General features: G+C 38.7%; 1 protein-coding gene across 10 annotated transcripts in view; it reads right to left on the reverse strand.

Moving 5' to 3' along the window:
* The window catches only part of LOC119721913 (filamin-B-like), a 134,986-nt gene that overhangs the window by 104,337 nt on the left and 11,371 nt on the right, over positions 1 to 19,278 (reverse strand). For 9 of the 10 annotated variants that reach the window (XM_038191859.1, XM_038191855.1, XM_038191854.1 and 6 more), the window contains exon 2: positions 2,895 to 3,295. In XM_038191859.1, coding sequence (XP_038047787.1) covers positions 2,895 to 3,295 — 401 coding nt within the window. Of the gene's footprint in view, positions 1 to 2,894; positions 3,296 to 10,613; positions 10,832 to 19,278 lie in introns of those variants that run through there. The other variant, XM_038191856.1, reaches the window with a different exon arrangement.

Raw genomic sequence — 19,278 nt, forward strand, 5'->3', positions numbered from 1 at the left:
TCCATTGCAGTCAGAAATTTCTGTCAGTTGCTATAGACTAAAAACACCAGTTGATCGTCCTGTTTTTTTTTCAAAAATTGAAAAATAGGCTAAAAAAACATATTTAGCTTGCAAGAAATGTGCCTTAAAAAGGCTGAGGCCCTTTTATTCAATAGTTCTGGGTAGTTGTCTACTAGCTTGATGACCACAAAACCTTCTGAAAGTGCTTATTGAACGTTAGTAAAGCTATTACTATTAGAAGCATTTGAACTTCTGAAACATCTTTTAACAAAAATATTATGCCTGAAATTAAAAAAAAAAAAAATGAGGCAGCCTCAAAAAAGAAAGTGGGCGGGGACGATCAACTGGTATTTTTTTTACTAGGCCGATACGGATGTAGACTTAAAAGTTTTTTGTCGAAACTGGTAGTCGATTTTAGCAAATGTTTACAATCGTTTGCTCGGCTGTATCCAGAGGAAGATTCATGAGCATTAATGTAGACCTAATGCAAGTAGAGGGTTGGGTAAGGCGTTAACAGTAACACCTAAATGTAAAAATTTGGTCTTGAAGTCTCTTCATATCAATTTCAGTATGCTAAAGACATTTTAGTACGCATAGTTTCACAAACTATGTAATATTTTAATAGCTATTCTGACACCTTGTTCTGGAATCGGGAAGAAAAGAAGAGGTCCTACATGTTCTTGTATACTACACAAGCTTCTTGTGGAAATACTTATGAACTTTACAAGTTCACAAACTGACAAAAAAACACTCGTGATTTTGTGGCCCTAGGTACCAAAAGCAATCCTGTAAAATCCTGTCATATCGCCAGCCATGCATAATGTCACTCTCAATGGAGTTCTTTAAAATTGAACAATGAGCGTTTTCTTTAATTCAATAGCCTAGCTAACCATTGAAAGTGGTATTAAACTGCCCAAAAGAAAATATACGGGCCCCTAGAAGCCATATCATGCCATATTATGACAGACGCCTATGAAAGAACTTGGAGCTCATTGAAGCGAATCCTTCACAATGTGAAAATTGGTCAGGTGCACATAATGTTTGCAAAGGCTTGGGCCCACTCATTTTAATTTTTTTTCACAAGAAGCAGTTAAATTCCCAACGTTTGCAACCAAGTACATGTACCGGTACACGTAACAGGTTTTTCCGGATACAAAAGTACATGGATTTAGGCCAGGGATGGGATTGTCAATTTTTTTAAAAAGGCTAAAAATTTGATAAATTTAAAGTTCTGAAACATGCAAATTTCTTTACTGAATGTTCTCTGAGATTCAAAAAGTCTGATTTCGGACAAAAGTCTAAAAAAATCTCATGCCTGTTAAGCCCAAAACTGTACACAATAGGGCCTATAGGGCCCACATTGTACATAGTACAATAGGCGTACACCGTACTGGTATACATGTATAGGCCTACATGTATGTTGCACTAGTAAAGAGGAACTAACACACGCACGCAGGTGTACATGTATTGATTCCATTTTCGAAAAACGTGTCATTCATGTACGGTACCTCCAACAATATTTACAAACACATGGGCTTCCATATAATACATGTAGTTACTATACTAGTGCACTGTACAGCCGGGCAGCAGATTGTGTGACTGATTGAAAAAAAAAAGTGTTACACAGTCTGTGCACAGCATGCACAATCCACCTTTGAACTCAACTGACATATTTTGTCCCGCTCTTATTTGTACATGGGCATTGGCATTCTCAGTACGGTCTGTCAACAGGTTACTGGAATTGTCTTAGAAGCCTGGTTATTTTATTTTTATCCTGGCAAGCAGAGGTGGTAGAGGACACTGTCACCAAGATGAATCAAATATAGTCTTGGGAACTTTGGCACTGGGACCCAAGAAATTTCAAGCATGCTTCCCACACGCTGTACTTAATTAATCTCTTTCATAGCACCGTCTTCTTCTTCCCTTCTTCTTCCGATTTATGCGCCAACCTTTGGTTACAAAATCAAAACCTTGTCTCGGACCAAATATGAACTGTCTTAAATATTTAACAGATGGTCCACAGAAATACATGCACCAGATCGGTCCAAAAAAAGGGACGAATATGATTCAAAATATTTTTGGCGCACTACGAAATGATGGAAAGTCTATGTACTTCGTGGCAGGGCAATTCAATCCAAGATTCGCCACTTTGTGGCACAACCGATGATATGTTCAATAGCCCATCCCCTCCCCCCCCCCCCCCCCCCCAACCTCTAACTATTCTTCACGACAGTATGAGCTTCCAACCACCTGCATGCCATGCAAGGGTGGCGGTTGTCAAGTGGTTAAGATGTTTGTTGATTCGGAAAGAGTGCAGTATCCAGAGGCCACCTGGTAGTGTACAAACTCTATGGAGAGTTGCATGCATTTTGTAAATTATTTGTTAACAAATTTGGGAATGTTTCTCAGTCCCAGATTCGTGTCGGAAAGAATTCCATACTGGGCATGCTGGGCCACCACTGGTCTCCCGCACTAACTTAAGTCTATGGCTGGGCCATGACAGAAAAAGTTAAAGCATTGTGGGAAATATGAGTGGTGGCCCAGTATGGAACTCTTTCCGCATATTTTCCATAAGTTTACAGTGCGTTTACCAATACCACGTTTACGCATTTGGGGCATTTAAAAACATTGATCATGTCAATTGTCATGTTCACAAATAATGCATTAGCTTCTGGGTACCGAACAGGTAAACAACCATGGTACAATATACTACATCGGTTAGTAAATGGTCGGGCGCTCTTCCACGGACTGCCTTAAATTATAAGCCGAATATTAAATGTATACATTTTTTCCATTCACTTTTCAATATTTTTGTCACTTTATTTCAGTGCATATCAGAATGCCCAACACTTCAGTAAATAACCATGAATTTCCTAAGGGCCCAGGGTGCTTACCTATGTTCACGATCTTGATGTTCTGGTCTTCGATGAATTTCATCGCCACGGATACATTCTCCAGTTTTTGCGACCGGAACGTCGGCTTGGGGTTGTGCTTGGGCACCTTCTTCTGGGAAAGCACCTGCAGCAGCGCAATTAGCCGAATCCCATCGCTCAAATCGAGATCTAAATCGGCGATGTGCTTGTTGACACATTTCAGGTGCTCGTTACACCATCGGGTGAAGGTGTTTTTCTGGATTTTCTTCCATGGAGCGTCGTCAGCGAGATCTTTCTCCTTCAGCGCCATCTCTTCGTCTTCCTCGGCGTCGGGATCACGCTTCTGTTCATACTCGTACTCATCGCCAGCCCTTGCGGCCGCCCCATCCTCATTAGTATTCATTTTGCCCTTTGAACCGGACCTGTCAATAAAAAGGAAACAACGGAAGTTATTGTCATTGGTTGACACCGCTTCAATGGGAACCGCTAGACTGAAATCCCACTGAGCTACTGGGCAGATGCCACGCCCCATAATGATGTTTCCGTGGGTGTTCCTATGCATGGTTCGAACTCTCGGGGCCGACCTAATCATTAATGGGCGTGCGAAAGATTAACTTCTGAATTTGCTGCATCGTTTCGAATTCCGTTCTACTGATCTGATTTTCAGGAAAGTTTAGATGTGACCCCTTTCTTTGTTTAAAGAAAAATCCAATTAACATGAGAAAGAAAATGAAAGAAATTACCAGAGGTGCATTTGTTTGGGTTTTATTTCAAAGTAGGTGTATACGTGCTTTTTGGCACCTTGAAAATTGATTTTCGAATTGATTTGATAATTTGATAGCTTTCCAATGAGTTATCGCAGAAAACAAATCGGCCCATGACAAGTATTGTTACTAAATTTCAACTTTTGAAATAAATTTGAATTAAGAGTGGGACGCTCCTAATTCGGTCTGAATAGTGTGCAATTTCTGAACTAGAGCGCGCATTTAAAACCAATTTTGAATACTGTATAAAAAGCCTGCAAATTTTTTTTTAGAAATTTTGAAAAAGCACGTACATATACATGTACCAACTAATAAACCTTTTCGATATTCGCAATGCATCTTGGGTCTGGTTGACAAACAAACCAGGCAATTTGTGAATAAAAACCTATTAGGCCGAGTCGAGTACCAGTTACAAATTTCATTAGATTCCTCCTCATTTCTATATCAAGAATTTAGTGACAGTATCTTCACACATTGTTGCACAGGTAATTTGAGATATAATCATTTTAATAAATCATTTTTAAAGCCTTTTCAAATGAAGAAAATTTGGGGAATCCCCTTTAAGAGACTAGTTTTGTTAATCATGCATATTATTGCTAATATTGACCAATCATAATCAACAATGTCAACTCACACCTCCAACACTGACCAATCACAACTATTCCACGTGGGCCTGATGACTGGTATCCTGTCATTTTTAACATTATTTCTTATTTTTTGTTCTGAAGTTAAAAACCTTATTTTTTTTTTTACAACTTATATGTCTTAAATTCTATGCATTTACATGTGAATCGATGGTCACTTTTTTTGGAAAGATACTTTAAAGCTTGACTGGTTCCTACCCGGTACCCCCATAGGTTTGTGCATAAACTGCGTAGCTTGTTTGTCATCCATACCCATGATACAATGCGAAAATCCAAAAAGGGTTATTTAGGCCTATTTATGGTTGGGGTTGGTATGATCCACAATAAATTTGGATACTTCATTCTGAAATCTACCAATAGTTACAATCTTTCAACTTCTGTGTCGATGAAGCATTGAAGCTTCAGCAACTTTCAAATAATGCAGCAGAAAATATAATGGGGAAAATCCGTCGATAGAAATTTACAATTTACAAAACTCTGAAGTCAAGGGTTTTCTATTAATGTTTTAGATAAGGAATCGCTCAATGGTTACTGCAAAAAAAAAACATCGGGCCAACTACAAAAATGCGCATCGAATCTGACACTGCCCAGACACACAGTAGAAAACGAAACGTACATGGCATTCCTGAATATCAATTAGGGGGGCGTGTCAACATAATACCACCTGTTCACAATCATGCGCGTGGTGCACTGCACACCGTCAAATTACACACAGTAGACCGAGTAGTGAATGCGGGGGTTTAAATATTACTGTCAACAATGTCTGAAGGGTATCCCATGGATCCGTCGGAAGCTCTCTGGAATTCCAACTGCATTAGAAATAGCCGAAGGTCAACCACACGGACAGACGTCACATCAAACCACAATTGTACAAAGGATACAACATGAAATGTTAATGCCCCTCTACGAAAACAGAACCGTTAGAGTGAGTCAAAACCAATACGGACCAAGGCCAAGATAATTGGAACAAGTATTCCTCAAAGTTTCTGTTCATCTTGGAATTCTGATGTTTCATTTTAGACAGAGGTCGCCCGGTTTAAGTATGTATTATGTCCGACTTACAATTTGCATTGTATTAACTTTATCAAGTAAATCTGGTAGGTTTTTGGGGGGTGAAAATTAAAATAATGAATATATTATAGCCAAACCACTGTCTAAACTTGACTATGCCTTTTTTTTTCTTAGCGCTTATCTTACTCATTTCGATATCTGTGTTTGTTTTTATTCCAAAATACACCAGGCTTTTCGCACGCTACTTTCAAGGTAAGTTCAATTCAATAATTTGATCGTGCAAGCGTTTAATGGCCAGGCCCCATAGTGCGAAGTTGTGTGGCTGTAGTTGGAGTTTGACATACGGTCTTCAGTATGTGACCAACTGGGCGGGGTTCATCTCGCGAGTTTGAGGTTACTAGCCTTCATTTGATATGTCACGCACGATTTTCGTCCTTCTTGGAGAAGCAAGTTCACTCGCTCATTGGAAAAAAAGGCAAAACGATTTATGTTGGAATAAAATAGAAATAAGCCCATCGTATAACCTTACACGGCAGTGATACTGTTGAGACAAAAGCAATTTCTTTTTAATGATATTCATCATTATGGTTCACGCAGAAACACACGAGTTGGCAACTGAAAGTAAACAACTCAAATGAGCCTAGCCTCCGTAGCAACAACTACTTCATCATTCATATACCATAAAGATTTAAGTAATGTATTCAAGTGCTTACATATATCCCTAAATAGGGAGCATACGGGGAGGGAGCGGGGTTGCAGTGGCCCGTGTGATCTTTCGTTTTGAAACCCCGGCCCTACATAATAATATATCGATCATGCATGATTTGAAATCGAGATCACAGAATGTTGTTTTTCTCGAAATAAACAGCTGAAGCTGAGCTGAAATTTCATCAGGTTAGTTGTTCAGCACCCTTCTTTAGATTTTGAGCACTTTTGTTGCTTCAAACGAACAAAATGCACACATTACAAATGATGAACTTTATCTTTAATTTTTTCCCTGCCTAAAGTGCGAAAATCAATTATATATACATGCACTGTAAATTATCCTCTAATCTCATTCGTAATCAACCACGTCGATTTCAACTGCAAAATTATTAGATTTTGGACTATATTGTGTGAGTGAGCGGCGAATTGCTCCTTAGTCCGTCCGCATGCTGGGAAAGGTCGCGCAAAAGACAGCAACTATTCTTATGTGCAATAAAGGATCAACGAATACTGCCCGTGTCTTGACCTTGCCATATAATTCTGAAGCACCGGCAATGACATAGTTTTGTAAGTTTGCAGCGCGACGAGGTCGGAACAATTATCGACCGTCCTTCGTCAATTTAAAACAGCCTTTTATTGAGAACTGAAAGAAAACAAACATAGCATAATAGCAATGTGTGCGGTGACGTCACGAACGGTTGCCTGTGGGGTTAAGGGAAATTGATACACAAAACTTTTCTTGAACTGACAGCACACCAGTTGCCATGGTTTCACAGGATGCTTGAGACTATTATTTACTAACAGCCCAGTAAGGTATTTCATAATATTTTGGTACTTTTATTTGCAATTGTTGTTTGTTGCCTTTTAAAGGAAATGTACAACATTTGCTTTTGCTGCAATTTTCAGAAATAAATGGATTTGGAGGATAAGTATGGTATATAGCAAATATTGTTTAACTGACTTATGTCACTCTTTGGGCTTGTAGATGCTGGAAAAACCAATCATGTTCTTGTAGTCTGGTTCCCCGGACCCCACTTAAGATGAAATAGAGCAATTTATAGGCTTTGGGAAATTGTAAGGTCAGGGAATTAGTCTAACAGGCTTGTGCTCCTCCACAGGTGTGTAATCAATTGCAAAGAAAATGCTGAATAACTAAATTTGAAAAATTAGGAGAAGTTTTTGAAAAAAAAGCCAGTTGTCCCCAAGGCTGGTTGGCCGATCTTGAAAATGTCAACACACCAGGAGCTATAGTACATGCATGTTACAGGATGCTTAAGACTGTCATCATCCCTGACAATCCAGTAAGGTATTTCGTGATAATGTGATCATTTCATTTTTTTTGATGTTTGCAAATGTTGTTTGAGGAATCAATGCACTGCAGTGAGTTGCCGGTTGAAATACTGTGGCTCACCCCATCCCACAGTTTCAAGTGAACTCGCTGTCTGTTGGGATATATGGTTAGACGTGGGCGTTAAGTTTGAGTGACAGGATGCATGGGGCAGCCAGCAATAGCTCCACCAATCTATATTTGGTATGCGGTTAGGAATAATCTGTTTGGAAGGGAAGCACTTGTTAAATGATGGTTTGTAATTGTTTACTTTGTTTAAGTATGTTGTTTATGAGCTAATCAGTGTTATTAAATGGTTGTCTGGGATGTCAGTCACGTGTACGGTTAAAGATAATATAGTAAACGTTTTTTTCCAAAGTAAACAGCAAAATTAATTTGTACTAGGCTGTTTTTTTAATTGACGAACGTACAGGTTTACTCTACAGAAACTGGATCGTGAAAGGATAACGAGTTTTCAATAGTGTAACAAAAAGAGATGACTGTGAAGTGTGATTCATTGGTGCATGGTGAGCTTGCTTAAATCAATTATGTAATGATTATAAGCATAATTATGTGCGAAAAAAGATGACAGAGCTGATATTAATCAACCTTGTAATCTTAGTGGATTTTTGGGCAGTTCGAAATGTAGAAAGAAACAAAGGCGGATCCCCACCACCACCCCCTACCCCCACCCCCCCCACCCCCCCCCCCACCCCCAAAAAAAATGCAAAAGAACGAATCCAATTTATTTTTTAAAGGAAGGCATCACCATCTTTTCCTCAAAAAGATTTGTTTAAAGTGGTCAGAAATTGCCTAAAATTGCACCACAGATCACCTTGAATCCAAACAAATTTCTGGGCCCTTAAGTGGGCCTATAGGGCCCCATGCCGTAATTTTTGGGACCCACTTTTGGGGGCACCAAAATTGAGCCCCCCCCCCAAAAAAAAAAAAAAAAAACAAAAATTCTGTTCTGGACCCACCCGTGGAAAGAAATTTCTCAGATTATTCTTTTCTCGTCAAAGACATGTTATGACATATTATTTACGCTAATAAAACAATTTCAGGAAATATAAGTTTATTTAAAATGTATGAAATGCAATAAACAGCCTTTTCGGTATGTATATATTTTTGCTTGCTCTTTCAGCTCACTTTTTGCTCAGTAATGTTCATGCTGTTTCCTAACAACAGAGGGCGTTGTTGCTTTATAGTATCGCTAAGCACACTGATGTTTTTTTCACAAACGAACCAAACGTAAATTTTTTTTGGGAGGGGGCATTAATTTTGCTTATTCACTTGAAGACAGGTAGCATATCATCTACAAACAAAGATTCGACCACAGAAAAAAACAAATCTGAAAACGTGTCTGAAATTGACATCGGTGGTTGGTTCATGAATATGCAAATGCCATAAACAAAAGTAAAAACAAGACACCAAACATCCTCAAAGAGGCAGACTAATATAGCTTATTTAAATTTGGACTCTAAAGAAATTCACAGAGTTCCTCTTCAAAAACATCTGTTGCACGAACTTTCGAAGAAAAACCTTTTGCTTGACAAAAGAGGGCGCTAGATCAGTTTCGAGGTGCGACTCACAATTTCGGTCGGAGGAAAGTTTGTGAATGGCAACATGAATCAAGAAGACGACCCCGTTACGTAAAACAAACTGAATAGCACTAGTATATTTGACAGTTTAAGGTTAATTACATGATTGAATACGTAGGTCATGTTTTTTCCAGATCGTGTCTGGTGTACACAGTACTCGTGCATTTTTGGCATTTCAATGAACTTGAAAGTCATAATTGACTTCAGATGGGTCGCTGTAAAGAGCAAGGGTCGCCACGGATGATGGTTAGCATCCGGCCGTCATTACATTGCGCAGAGGGGTAAAAAATATATAGGCCTCCATTGTTTCTCATTATTTTGAGAACATGGAGCGCTCCCTTTCAACGAAATGGCAGAGTCTAGTCTGGGCCCAATTTGCAGAGCTGCTGAGTACAAAAGTGTGCGATAACTTGGAAAATATTTGCTTAACAAAAATAGGTTTCACATTAACAGACTAGCCAAAACATGACGCAATGCATGTCTTGTGACTTATTCTCCACTGATATCAGCTCTAACAAATTGGGTCCTGATATTTGCGATACGTAAAACCAGTAACAATTGTAATTTAATCTTCAAACAAACGAGACAGCACCGAAACGTTAACAAGACTCAGGAAAAAATGAAAGCAAGTTAAAGCAAGCTTTCCTTAAATTAAACAAGCAATGTCAAGCATTATGAATCGACAACAAATATTGTGTAGGGAAACATTGGATTTTGCAAGCGTGGTGGAGGGTTCATATTGAGGGTATAGGTTTCTTGGAAACTCTGTACAATGAAACCCTATAATATTGTACATGAATAACATGTGAAATAACGAAATAAACGAACGATGAGTATTTCTAAATGACAAGAAGATAAAAGTTATGCACGTTTCGGATCCGATGAGTTCTGTGTTTTGTTTGATGCCTATAACTGTGTCGTTGCTTTTCATCTCTTAAATATTTTATTTTTTTACAGGAATTGTACTGTTTATTAGCGAATGAATTTATTATAAGTTAAGAATTTTGGGGGTCTGTCCATTTCTTATTCAAGTGTAATTTCAGGCTTGTGTCTCCCAAACTTGAGATAAAAAGAGGGCGCCATTTAAGACAGCCGATGAGTTTGCTTGAGAAGCCCGACTTCTTGGGCACGGCTCATCACGTGACTGTTCAGTCATTTGGAAAGATTAGCCACTTATTGAATTCAAATTTACAACAACAACAAAAGGAGGAAGAATTTTATTCGCATAACAAAACAAAATTTTCGCACAAGAAAATGGTAGAATTGCAAGTAAGTTATGTTTGAATTAAAAGTATCAAAATAGAGGGGAAAATACAATCGACTGCATTTTGAAACAAAATGTAGAAATAGTCACATGAAGAACAGTTATGAAAACACCAAAAACTCACTAGCATTATTAACCCATAAAATGTTAAAAAAAAAAAAAAATTGACAATAACAATACAAATTTCATAACGTGATTCCTTCAGAACAAATTTACTCTTTCTTTGTAACTGAAAACGACCATACGAACAACGCCTAAACTATTCCTGAAAAAAAAGAATTAATGAGTTATACCACTATTAAATATCGATCCACAAGATAAAACGAAAACGTCGTATCTATATTATTACAAAGATTTATTGAAGAAGCAACAAAACTGAGACTCTGCGATAATAAACTGATGAAGTTTTGGAAAACAAACTTACAATTCCCGACACGCAGACAAGGGGCAGGAGGAACTATGCGCCTTGGATGACCTCTCAAAGAGGGCAGGAAAGTTGTGATGTAAAGTCCAGTCGCCGAGACAGATAAACCCTGACTACGCGGCAAGGGATGGTTCTCAAAAGACGGAACAAGAAACAAGCTTCCCAAAAAGCCTTACTTTCTTTTATTGTGCCTAGTATTCAGCGTGTGTGCTCAGCCAACCCGCCTCTGGCTGCGTGTGACGTGTAGGCTACACCATACACATTGCACGAGCCGGTTCTGTCTGCAATGCCAGGACTTCGCTGGGGGTGCGCTCGGCACGCGCGGAATCTGGCCAAGTTTAGCAAAATGGGATCGCACCAAGCTTAGGCCTGACGTATTAATTAGCATCCGACCCCGGCCCTCCGCTTTGCCCGCAAGGAGCCGGGTCTCCCAGTTGCCATGGAAACAGGCATCCCCCCTCTGGACTGTAGGAGGGGGAGGCGGGGTAAGGGAGAGTGATAAAGGCCGATACGGGGATAAAGTGAATGGTGCAACAGCGTGGCCTCCGGAGTTGCAGAGCCGCCGCCGCGGGGATGACACGTCTGGTAAAACCCGCGTATAGCGAGAACGCACACCAGACTACGGGCTAGGAAGACGCTGAGGTCGCAAATATGTCAAGCCCAAATAAGGCCACAGAGCGACGTCTAGAGATGAGCAGCGTGTATACTTCAGCTGGTAGCGCGATCAAGGCGACACCACACAAACACACACAGATACAGGGACTACAGCAATTAGATCTGGGGATAGCCCCAAACTTCCCCTAATTTATGAATGTAAATATATTTAGAAACAAATCTCCGACGGTCTTATTAGATAAATTCTTATCTTTATAAAATATCTGACAGCAAGTTGCGAACGATATGACAGCCTCGGGTCAACAGCGAAGTGAAGTTCCGGTTTTCATGGCAGATTCGTACTGCTAATATTAAGCCATGATACAGTTTTTGATTACGACCTGCATACTGAACCTTTATTTAAGATGATTTTTAATCAAATATGTGGATTATATATAATTTTGTGTCAGAATTTGTGAAATACCAGCAGTACTGCTGTAATCAAAGTCCAACAATTTTTGTACGCGGTAAGCGAAGTTCCCATAGGTCCTATACCAACACAATTTTACGTTGCCATTACTTCAGTATCCTTTTAAATTTATGATCAGGGAGTGACAGAAGAATATTACAAAAGTTCCACATTGTAAAAATACAGAGCTTTGCAACGTCAATCGTTGACTTTCAAAAGACAGACATGTTGAGCTTCTTTTCAAATTATGCGAACGAATGTGCCGAATTGTGTTCGAGAACGCTATAGGAAAATGATTAAGCGCCAACCAGACTAATTTACTCAACACAGGTATTAAACTGATTGAATTAAGACGATTTTGATCTCTGAGTACTTTCATTCGGCAGTAGCTAGTATGAATTCAATCTGTATCGACGAATAGTCTTGACCAATTAATATTTAAATAGGTTGACCAAACTTTTAAATTGAATGATAAATGACTATAAATTGCTTTTACTAACAGCATGAAAAATTCTTCTCGGACGAATTGGAATATTACCATTGGTGAATTGGAATGAAAAAACGTTTTAAAATAGCAGGAATAACCTATAATACCCAAATTAATATAACTGGGATGGTTAAGATAGGTGCGTTTGTGGACGTCTTTTATTTCGTGTTTTTTGGTCAACTTCTTGCCAAACATTGGTCTTCGGAATATCAACTGCCCATTTTTTGCATATTCTCCCCCAAAAAATCGTGGTGCTTCCATACACTTTAAGTTTATCCCAATATTATATTGGAGAGATCAATTGCGGAGGCATATTTTGAAGATGCTATAGGCACAACATTTGCTGCGAACAAAACACATTTGTTCAGCAAACAGAGTCCGGTCTAAATGTCATGCAATTGATATTTAATGTGACTGCATGACTATCAGCTAATTTTTCTCTGGTCGTAAAACAAAAAAAATATGGGGTTTCGTTTGAAGCAACGACATCCCGCCTTGCGCATGCCCACTCCGTGGACGTGCCCACAACTTAATAAAGCCAGCTTTACAATTACATGCATTAAAGGGAATGTACAACATTTGCTTTTGCTGCAATATTCAGGAAAAAAATGGATTTGGAGAATTAATATGTTATAGCAAATATTGTTAAAATTACTTATTTTACTGAGTTTTGGGCTTGTAGATGCTGGAAAAACCAAGAAAAGAAATCATGTCATTGTAGTCTGGTTCCCTGACCCCACTTAAGATTAGAACGAGCACATTATAGAATTTTGGGAATTATAAGATCAGAGAATCAGTCTAGCAGGCTTGTACCCCTACACAGATTTGTAATCAATAGCAAAGAAAATTAGGAGCAGTTTTTGACGAAAAAAAAGAGTTTTCTCTAACGCTGGTCCAGCGTTGGAAAAATACCAGTTTTCTTGAAAATGACAGCACACCAGAAGCCACGATTTTACAGGGTGCTTTAGACTGTCATTCCCTCAGTAAGATATTTCGTGATAATTTGATTATTTCCTTTTTTGATGTTTGCAAATGTTGTACCTTCCCTTTAATATTTGGCTGCAGGACCGACTGTCTCCGAGTTGAAATGCCACAAGGGCCAACAGGACAGACGGGAACGGTCGCTGCAGATCAATGACACATGAATCACTGGTCCAGATGTTTATATCAGTACGGGGCAGGATGAGTTAGAATTGAAGCAATGCATGATTATTATTATCAGATATTAAGCGCCGACATTGTTTATATATACATAGAAGACAAGTTCTGCAGTTGACGCATCAGCAGCAATGTATACATGCAAATTCAAAGGACCAATAACATTAATTTACACTGAAACACACATCTGTTATCCTCTGACCTTTATGAAAATAACAAGGCACCCCTTTTACTGCTTTGACTGTTAAATACTTTCTTCAACATTTAGGATGCCCCATGTCGTTCCTGTTCTTGAAGGCACACATTCTCCAGCTTATGGATTTTTGTTCAAATTGTGGAGCAAGGAATTTGCTCATTTTAAACACTTGGGCATCACGTTTTTTTAAATTCAAAACCAGGAAGTCCTATACCATATCACTATTTTCCCCATTGAAATCAACGTTACCAAAGCGAGGTTGGAAGGCAAAAGAGTCTGGCTCCTATTTGCACAAAAACACTATCATTCAGCACTGTTATTGGATACAGGGAACATGACTGAAATGGTGGCAGCATGATAAAGGACTATTAACTAAAACCTTTTATTATTGCTTAAACCGTAGTAACAAATTGTTTGTGGATAAATTTGGGGAAAGTTCTCAGACATGAGTTTCGGGACATTTTCTAATCAGTCCACGGGTCTGGTAAGTAAACTCTACTTTCAAGTAATTTTCAGACTTGATTCCAACAAAAAAAATCCTCATAGATTTCCACGTTTTTGAAAGAAGATTTTGTTGTGAAGACCTAGCTGCTGTTATTTACTCCAATTTTGGCCTTTTGTGGGAATATTTTTTTGAAGTCCACAATGCTTAGAAGTTATATGACACTGGACGGAGTGGTCAAAGTATATTGTTCTTCATCAATTTTATACAATCTACTGTAGTGATATAGAACAATCAACGGCATGGAGAAATAATTAAATAAGCATGTGTGTTTTGGGGTAAATTCAAAATCCGCCAAAATATCAACCTTCTATACTCAGTTTTTCTGTGACTATAATACATTAAGGCGATCATCTTCACCACACCCCTAACTTTTGCACCAAGTCAAGCGTGTGCGCTTGTAATGAGCAGCATTTACCAATCAAGCGTGACTGTTGGAATTTGGTTGAAATTGTTTGTTTGATTGCATGCCTTGCATGCATGTTGAGCGCACTCAACGTGTACGAATGAGGAAATGATATCATCATACAAGAATATTCACATCAAATGCCTATATAGATTGCATGGCATGCAGTGTTTAGTGTACAGTATTTTGCAATTGCTTTTCTGCCTCCAGAACACCCCCCCCCCCCAAAAAAAACATATCACAGCTGATTGTATTTTGTTTTCAAATCTTTTGCTGTTTATGTATAGTATCATATTATTAGAAGTTCTGTTCAGCTTGCCTCAAGACAGATCTGAGGGACGTTTCAGTTTTGTTGCTACACAGGAAACATATTGTTTTCAAGCAGTCCTAAGTTTTGTTCTCTTAATGTCACAAACTTAGTCTGTTGTAAAACAGTGCGATCCAAAGTGAAAATGAAGGTATACCAACTGCATCACAGAATCTACTGTTAGTGCACAGAAGGAAAAGGCCAGGATAATTGTAGACTGACAGAACATTCGTCTGTAAATATGAAGGGAGTTTGTAGCCAATGCATTAATTGCTGGCTTGCGTTGTTTTGATAACTCGGTTTGTTTTACTTTACGACCGTCTGGAAAAGCTGCAAAAGGTGACGAAGAGCAACACTGACAAGGTTAACACGTAAACACGGACAGATGAGGTCGGTGAAGGTTGGACAATTAACCCTGGCCAAAACATTTCGCGAATTCCATCTTGAGTACACAGCTCATTATAATTATCATACCACTGCAGGCCCGCAGCAAAAAAGAGCGTTACTTCACAGAAATGACAATCTTCTCTTGGTTCATTTTATATTTTCTCTTAATCATTATCACTATCATTTTGGGCGACAAAACGATAAAATCACAGGTATATTTTTACGGTAAGCGTAATCGTCATTTCAATCGTCATTGAAAACCACGAGATGTAGAGGGCTAGTATATGGAGCCTGCCAAAGTTGACCCCTGGTGGCGCGCTTCCCTTCAATAGGAAAAAAAAACCGCATTAACAATCTAATTTAAATTTGCAATCATTGTTGGTACATTGATTTGTTCAGAAAATCACCCTTAAAAAAGGCCATTGTAAAATTGTTATTAGCATCTCAATGTATGGAAACGGCAAAATCGTCTGACGTGAAAGAGAAATATCGTGCCAAAAATTGACCTTTAACTTCCGAAAATCTAAAATACATGAGGACTAGTGAAACTCGGTGTACTCGTACAAAGATGAACATTTATGAAATGATTTTGTGGCGGTCATTGGGTGAAAACTGATACTTAAACAGGAGACTAAAATGTCTGTTAGGATTATACATTTTTAAAAACTAAACTTGAAGGACTCATTAGCATTTACAAAAAAACATTTAAAATGACCGCTGATAAGGCCTGCATTCAAGCCAGCCGGACTTGATATAGAACACATCGGCTGTAGGTAGGTATAAATCTTCGCGTCGTTATCGTTCTCACGCAAGTACGCGATGTGAAAACAAACGTGAACTAACAAGGATACCTGGGAACGAAAATGCCGGATGTGAAATGCCGTAAGTGAAATTCGTTTTTACCCATCTCCAAATAATTTCTCGTCATTTTTTTCTTGAGGAATACCAATATAAAATCCTAACAAGAATGTTTCTTGGGGTGATTACGATTAAAAATCATTCTGTCAAAAAATATAGCAAGAAACAGAGTAACCTGGTGCAAAATACCCATAGGCGGGCCGCGCAAGGGGTCCGGAAGTTCGCCGCTTGACCTTTTATACTTTCAGGCTGTGTAGCCGGAGGGACATACACAACAGAAATAAAAAAGGAAAGAAGAGATTCACTCTTTCAAACTTGATTCAACTTGATGAGGTTTGATGTAAACTGAATACTTCTGATGATGTTCTCCCTGCTTTGCTCAAAAAAAAAAATGTGCTTTCGTTCAGTGACCAAGCAGGCTGTAGAACGACTTTGTTAAAAAGTGAAACTACACAGAGAAAGAACGAATTAGTGAAACAGAGTTGCATTCCAAGAATTTCATAAAAAATCCACAACAGTTTCCCCAAGTTAATTTAGTAAAGCATGCCATGGTATTTTCATGAAATTTTGACGCACGGCAGTAGCAAGTTTTAATAGTGTCGTTGTTTGCATGAACAATTTAACGCGCTTTAAAAATAACCACAATAGTTATTTGTGGGTCGCCACTCGCTCAACTTAACTGTGGCTAATGTGGAAGTTGTTCAAATGACGTCGCACACTTCTGGGAATTTATTTCCGGATTGCACCGCATTACATGTTGATGGGAGTTATTCTGGATGTGGTTATGTAAAAGCCCAAAACAACATGGTATAGCTCCATGGTTATATCCGACAATAATGTGACTTTGCTGTGTTTTGTCTATGTAATGATGTTTCACACTATTCGGTGCAATGACCTGAGAAGAATTTTCAACTTGCAGGCAACTCCACAGCATGGTGCCTTTGTTGGAGGCAATATACATGTATATTTTTCTTCAACTACTTAAAGGGACAATACAACATTCGCAAGCATCAAAAAACGAAATGATCAAATTATCACGAAATACCTTACTGAATTGTTAGGGACTGACAGTCTAAAGCATCCTTTAAAATCGTGGCTCCTGGTGGGCTGACATTTTCAAGAAAAACTGTATTTTTCCAACGCTGGTCGGCCGACCAGCGTTGGAGAAAACTGGCTTTTTTTCAAAAACTGTTCTTAATTTTTCATATTTAGTTATTCTGACTTTTCTTTGCAATTGATCACACACCTGTGAAGGGGTACAGACTGATTCTCTGACCGTACAATTCCCCAAAGTGTATTAATTGCTACGTTTAATCTTAAGTGGGGTCAGGGATCCAGACTACAAGAACATGATAGGTTTTCTTGGTTTTTCCAGCATCTTCAAGCCCAAAACATGAAAAGGTCAGTTTAACAATATTTTATATAACATACTAATCCTCCAATCCATTTATTTCTGAAATTGCAGCAAAAGCAAATGTTGTACATTCCCTTTAATCCACAAGATGTTATAATTCCATTAAAATAAAATACACAATCTTTGTATTAACAAACGCACCACATGAAATCATGGGATCAGTGAATTGACTGTATGATAATAAATCATGATCAAATGCGTTTGTTAAAGGGAAGGCTAAGGGGCCGTTCACAATTATCAACATTTTCACGAGCGTACAAACCGTACGCTTGGGGGAGGGGGTTAATGGCCGCCGTACGCTTTTTTTTTTTTTAATGTCGATATGTTTTCTCGCCCGTTAATGCCCGCATAAACGCTTCTTTTTTTTTTTTTTAATGTCGATCTGTTTTCTCGCCCGTCGCCACAGCCGACAGCCGCAACCGATGCCGATCGAGCACTTGCCGAGCCGGTCGCGCCCCGCGCCAGGCCCCGCATTGCATCCCATGAACGTATTGTGTACAGCATACGCGGCATTGTCCTACACACGTACATGAAAATGTACTGTTTGTACATGTACATGTACATGTATAGTACAAAAACTTGATCTACAAAAGTTACAAAAACCCTTTAAATCACATGCAAGTGTCTATATATAGACTTGTGTGAAAAAAAATCAACATTTTTTTCGTACACTTTTAGGGGGGAGGGGGGTCTTGAAAAAGTGTACTCTTTGTACACTTGTGAAAATGTTGATAATTGTGAACGGCCCCTAACGTACTTCACCCCCAACTCACTCTTTGAAATTAATAAATAAAAAGTCAACAAAGTTCTGTGAAAATATCCATGCATGTGGACAGTAAAACGGACTTTTATTGAATCGAAAAGTCGGTTCAACTTTGTCCCAAAGCTTGACATATAATAATCAAGTCATTGTATTTCAAACCTCGAATCTATGATAACGCTGTGTATTGGATCGATCGAGTATCCACCCGAGTTCCAGATTATGGAACCGGTTCCAGATTATGGAATCGAATATCCGTAATTAACTTAACATATATTTTAGTAGGGCTAACTTCTCAGACAATGGAAAAGACAGATTTTTAATGTTATTCATGGGGAATTTTTCAAAAAGAAAACCAGGCTACATGGAAAAAAAATAAACATATTCACGTTTATGATGCTGGCGAAAATGCAACTGACAGTGACACCCATAAAACCTTTATAAACAATGTGAATAGCAACATTCGAGATTTTGGGGTTGGGTTCTTTAACGGGTACTCGGGTACCCGTGCATTTTTCGCAATTGGGTACTCGATAAACCGTCTTTAAAGCTATAGTCCATCATTTGCAGCCATCCGAAAAAGTAACTGGCGCGTTGAAAAACATACTTGGTTGAAAGATAGTAAGTGGACTAAACTCCCTGTGAAATTACTCTTTCTGGCAAGCTATCATTTTGAAGTAATCAACGAAAGAAGGCCTTTCCAACGGTGCGTCTTACGACGCACCGTAGGAAAATTTTAATTAGTAGTTCGTTTTGTTATTCGGCGCAGTGCGCGCAAGCATTGGCACGACGCACAGGCGCGCGCGGTTGCTATAATTCGTCGGATCAGTGCGCGACATCGCGTATAGCTGCAATTCAAAACAATTCAAAACATGATTCAGCAACTTTTGATTTGAAATTGAGATCCTAGAATGCTGTTTTTCTCGGAATATACAGCTGGAGCTGAGCTGAAACTTCATCAGGTTAGTTGTTCAGTATCCTTCATTAGATTTTGAACACTTTTGTTGCTTCAAACGAACAAAATGCACAAATTGCAAATGATGGACTATATCTTTAAACTTTAAAACGGCACCAGTACACCCCTTGCATCTGCCATTACATCAGATATAGACACTGTGTATAATTTC

The sequence above is a fragment of the Patiria miniata genome, unplaced genomic scaffold (genome assembly GCF_015706575.1).
Source record: "Patiria miniata isolate m_02_andy unplaced genomic scaffold, ASM1570657v1 HiC_scaffold_14, whole genome shotgun sequence".
Classification (NCBI taxonomy): domain Eukaryota; kingdom Metazoa; phylum Echinodermata; class Asteroidea; order Valvatida; family Asterinidae; genus Patiria; species Patiria miniata.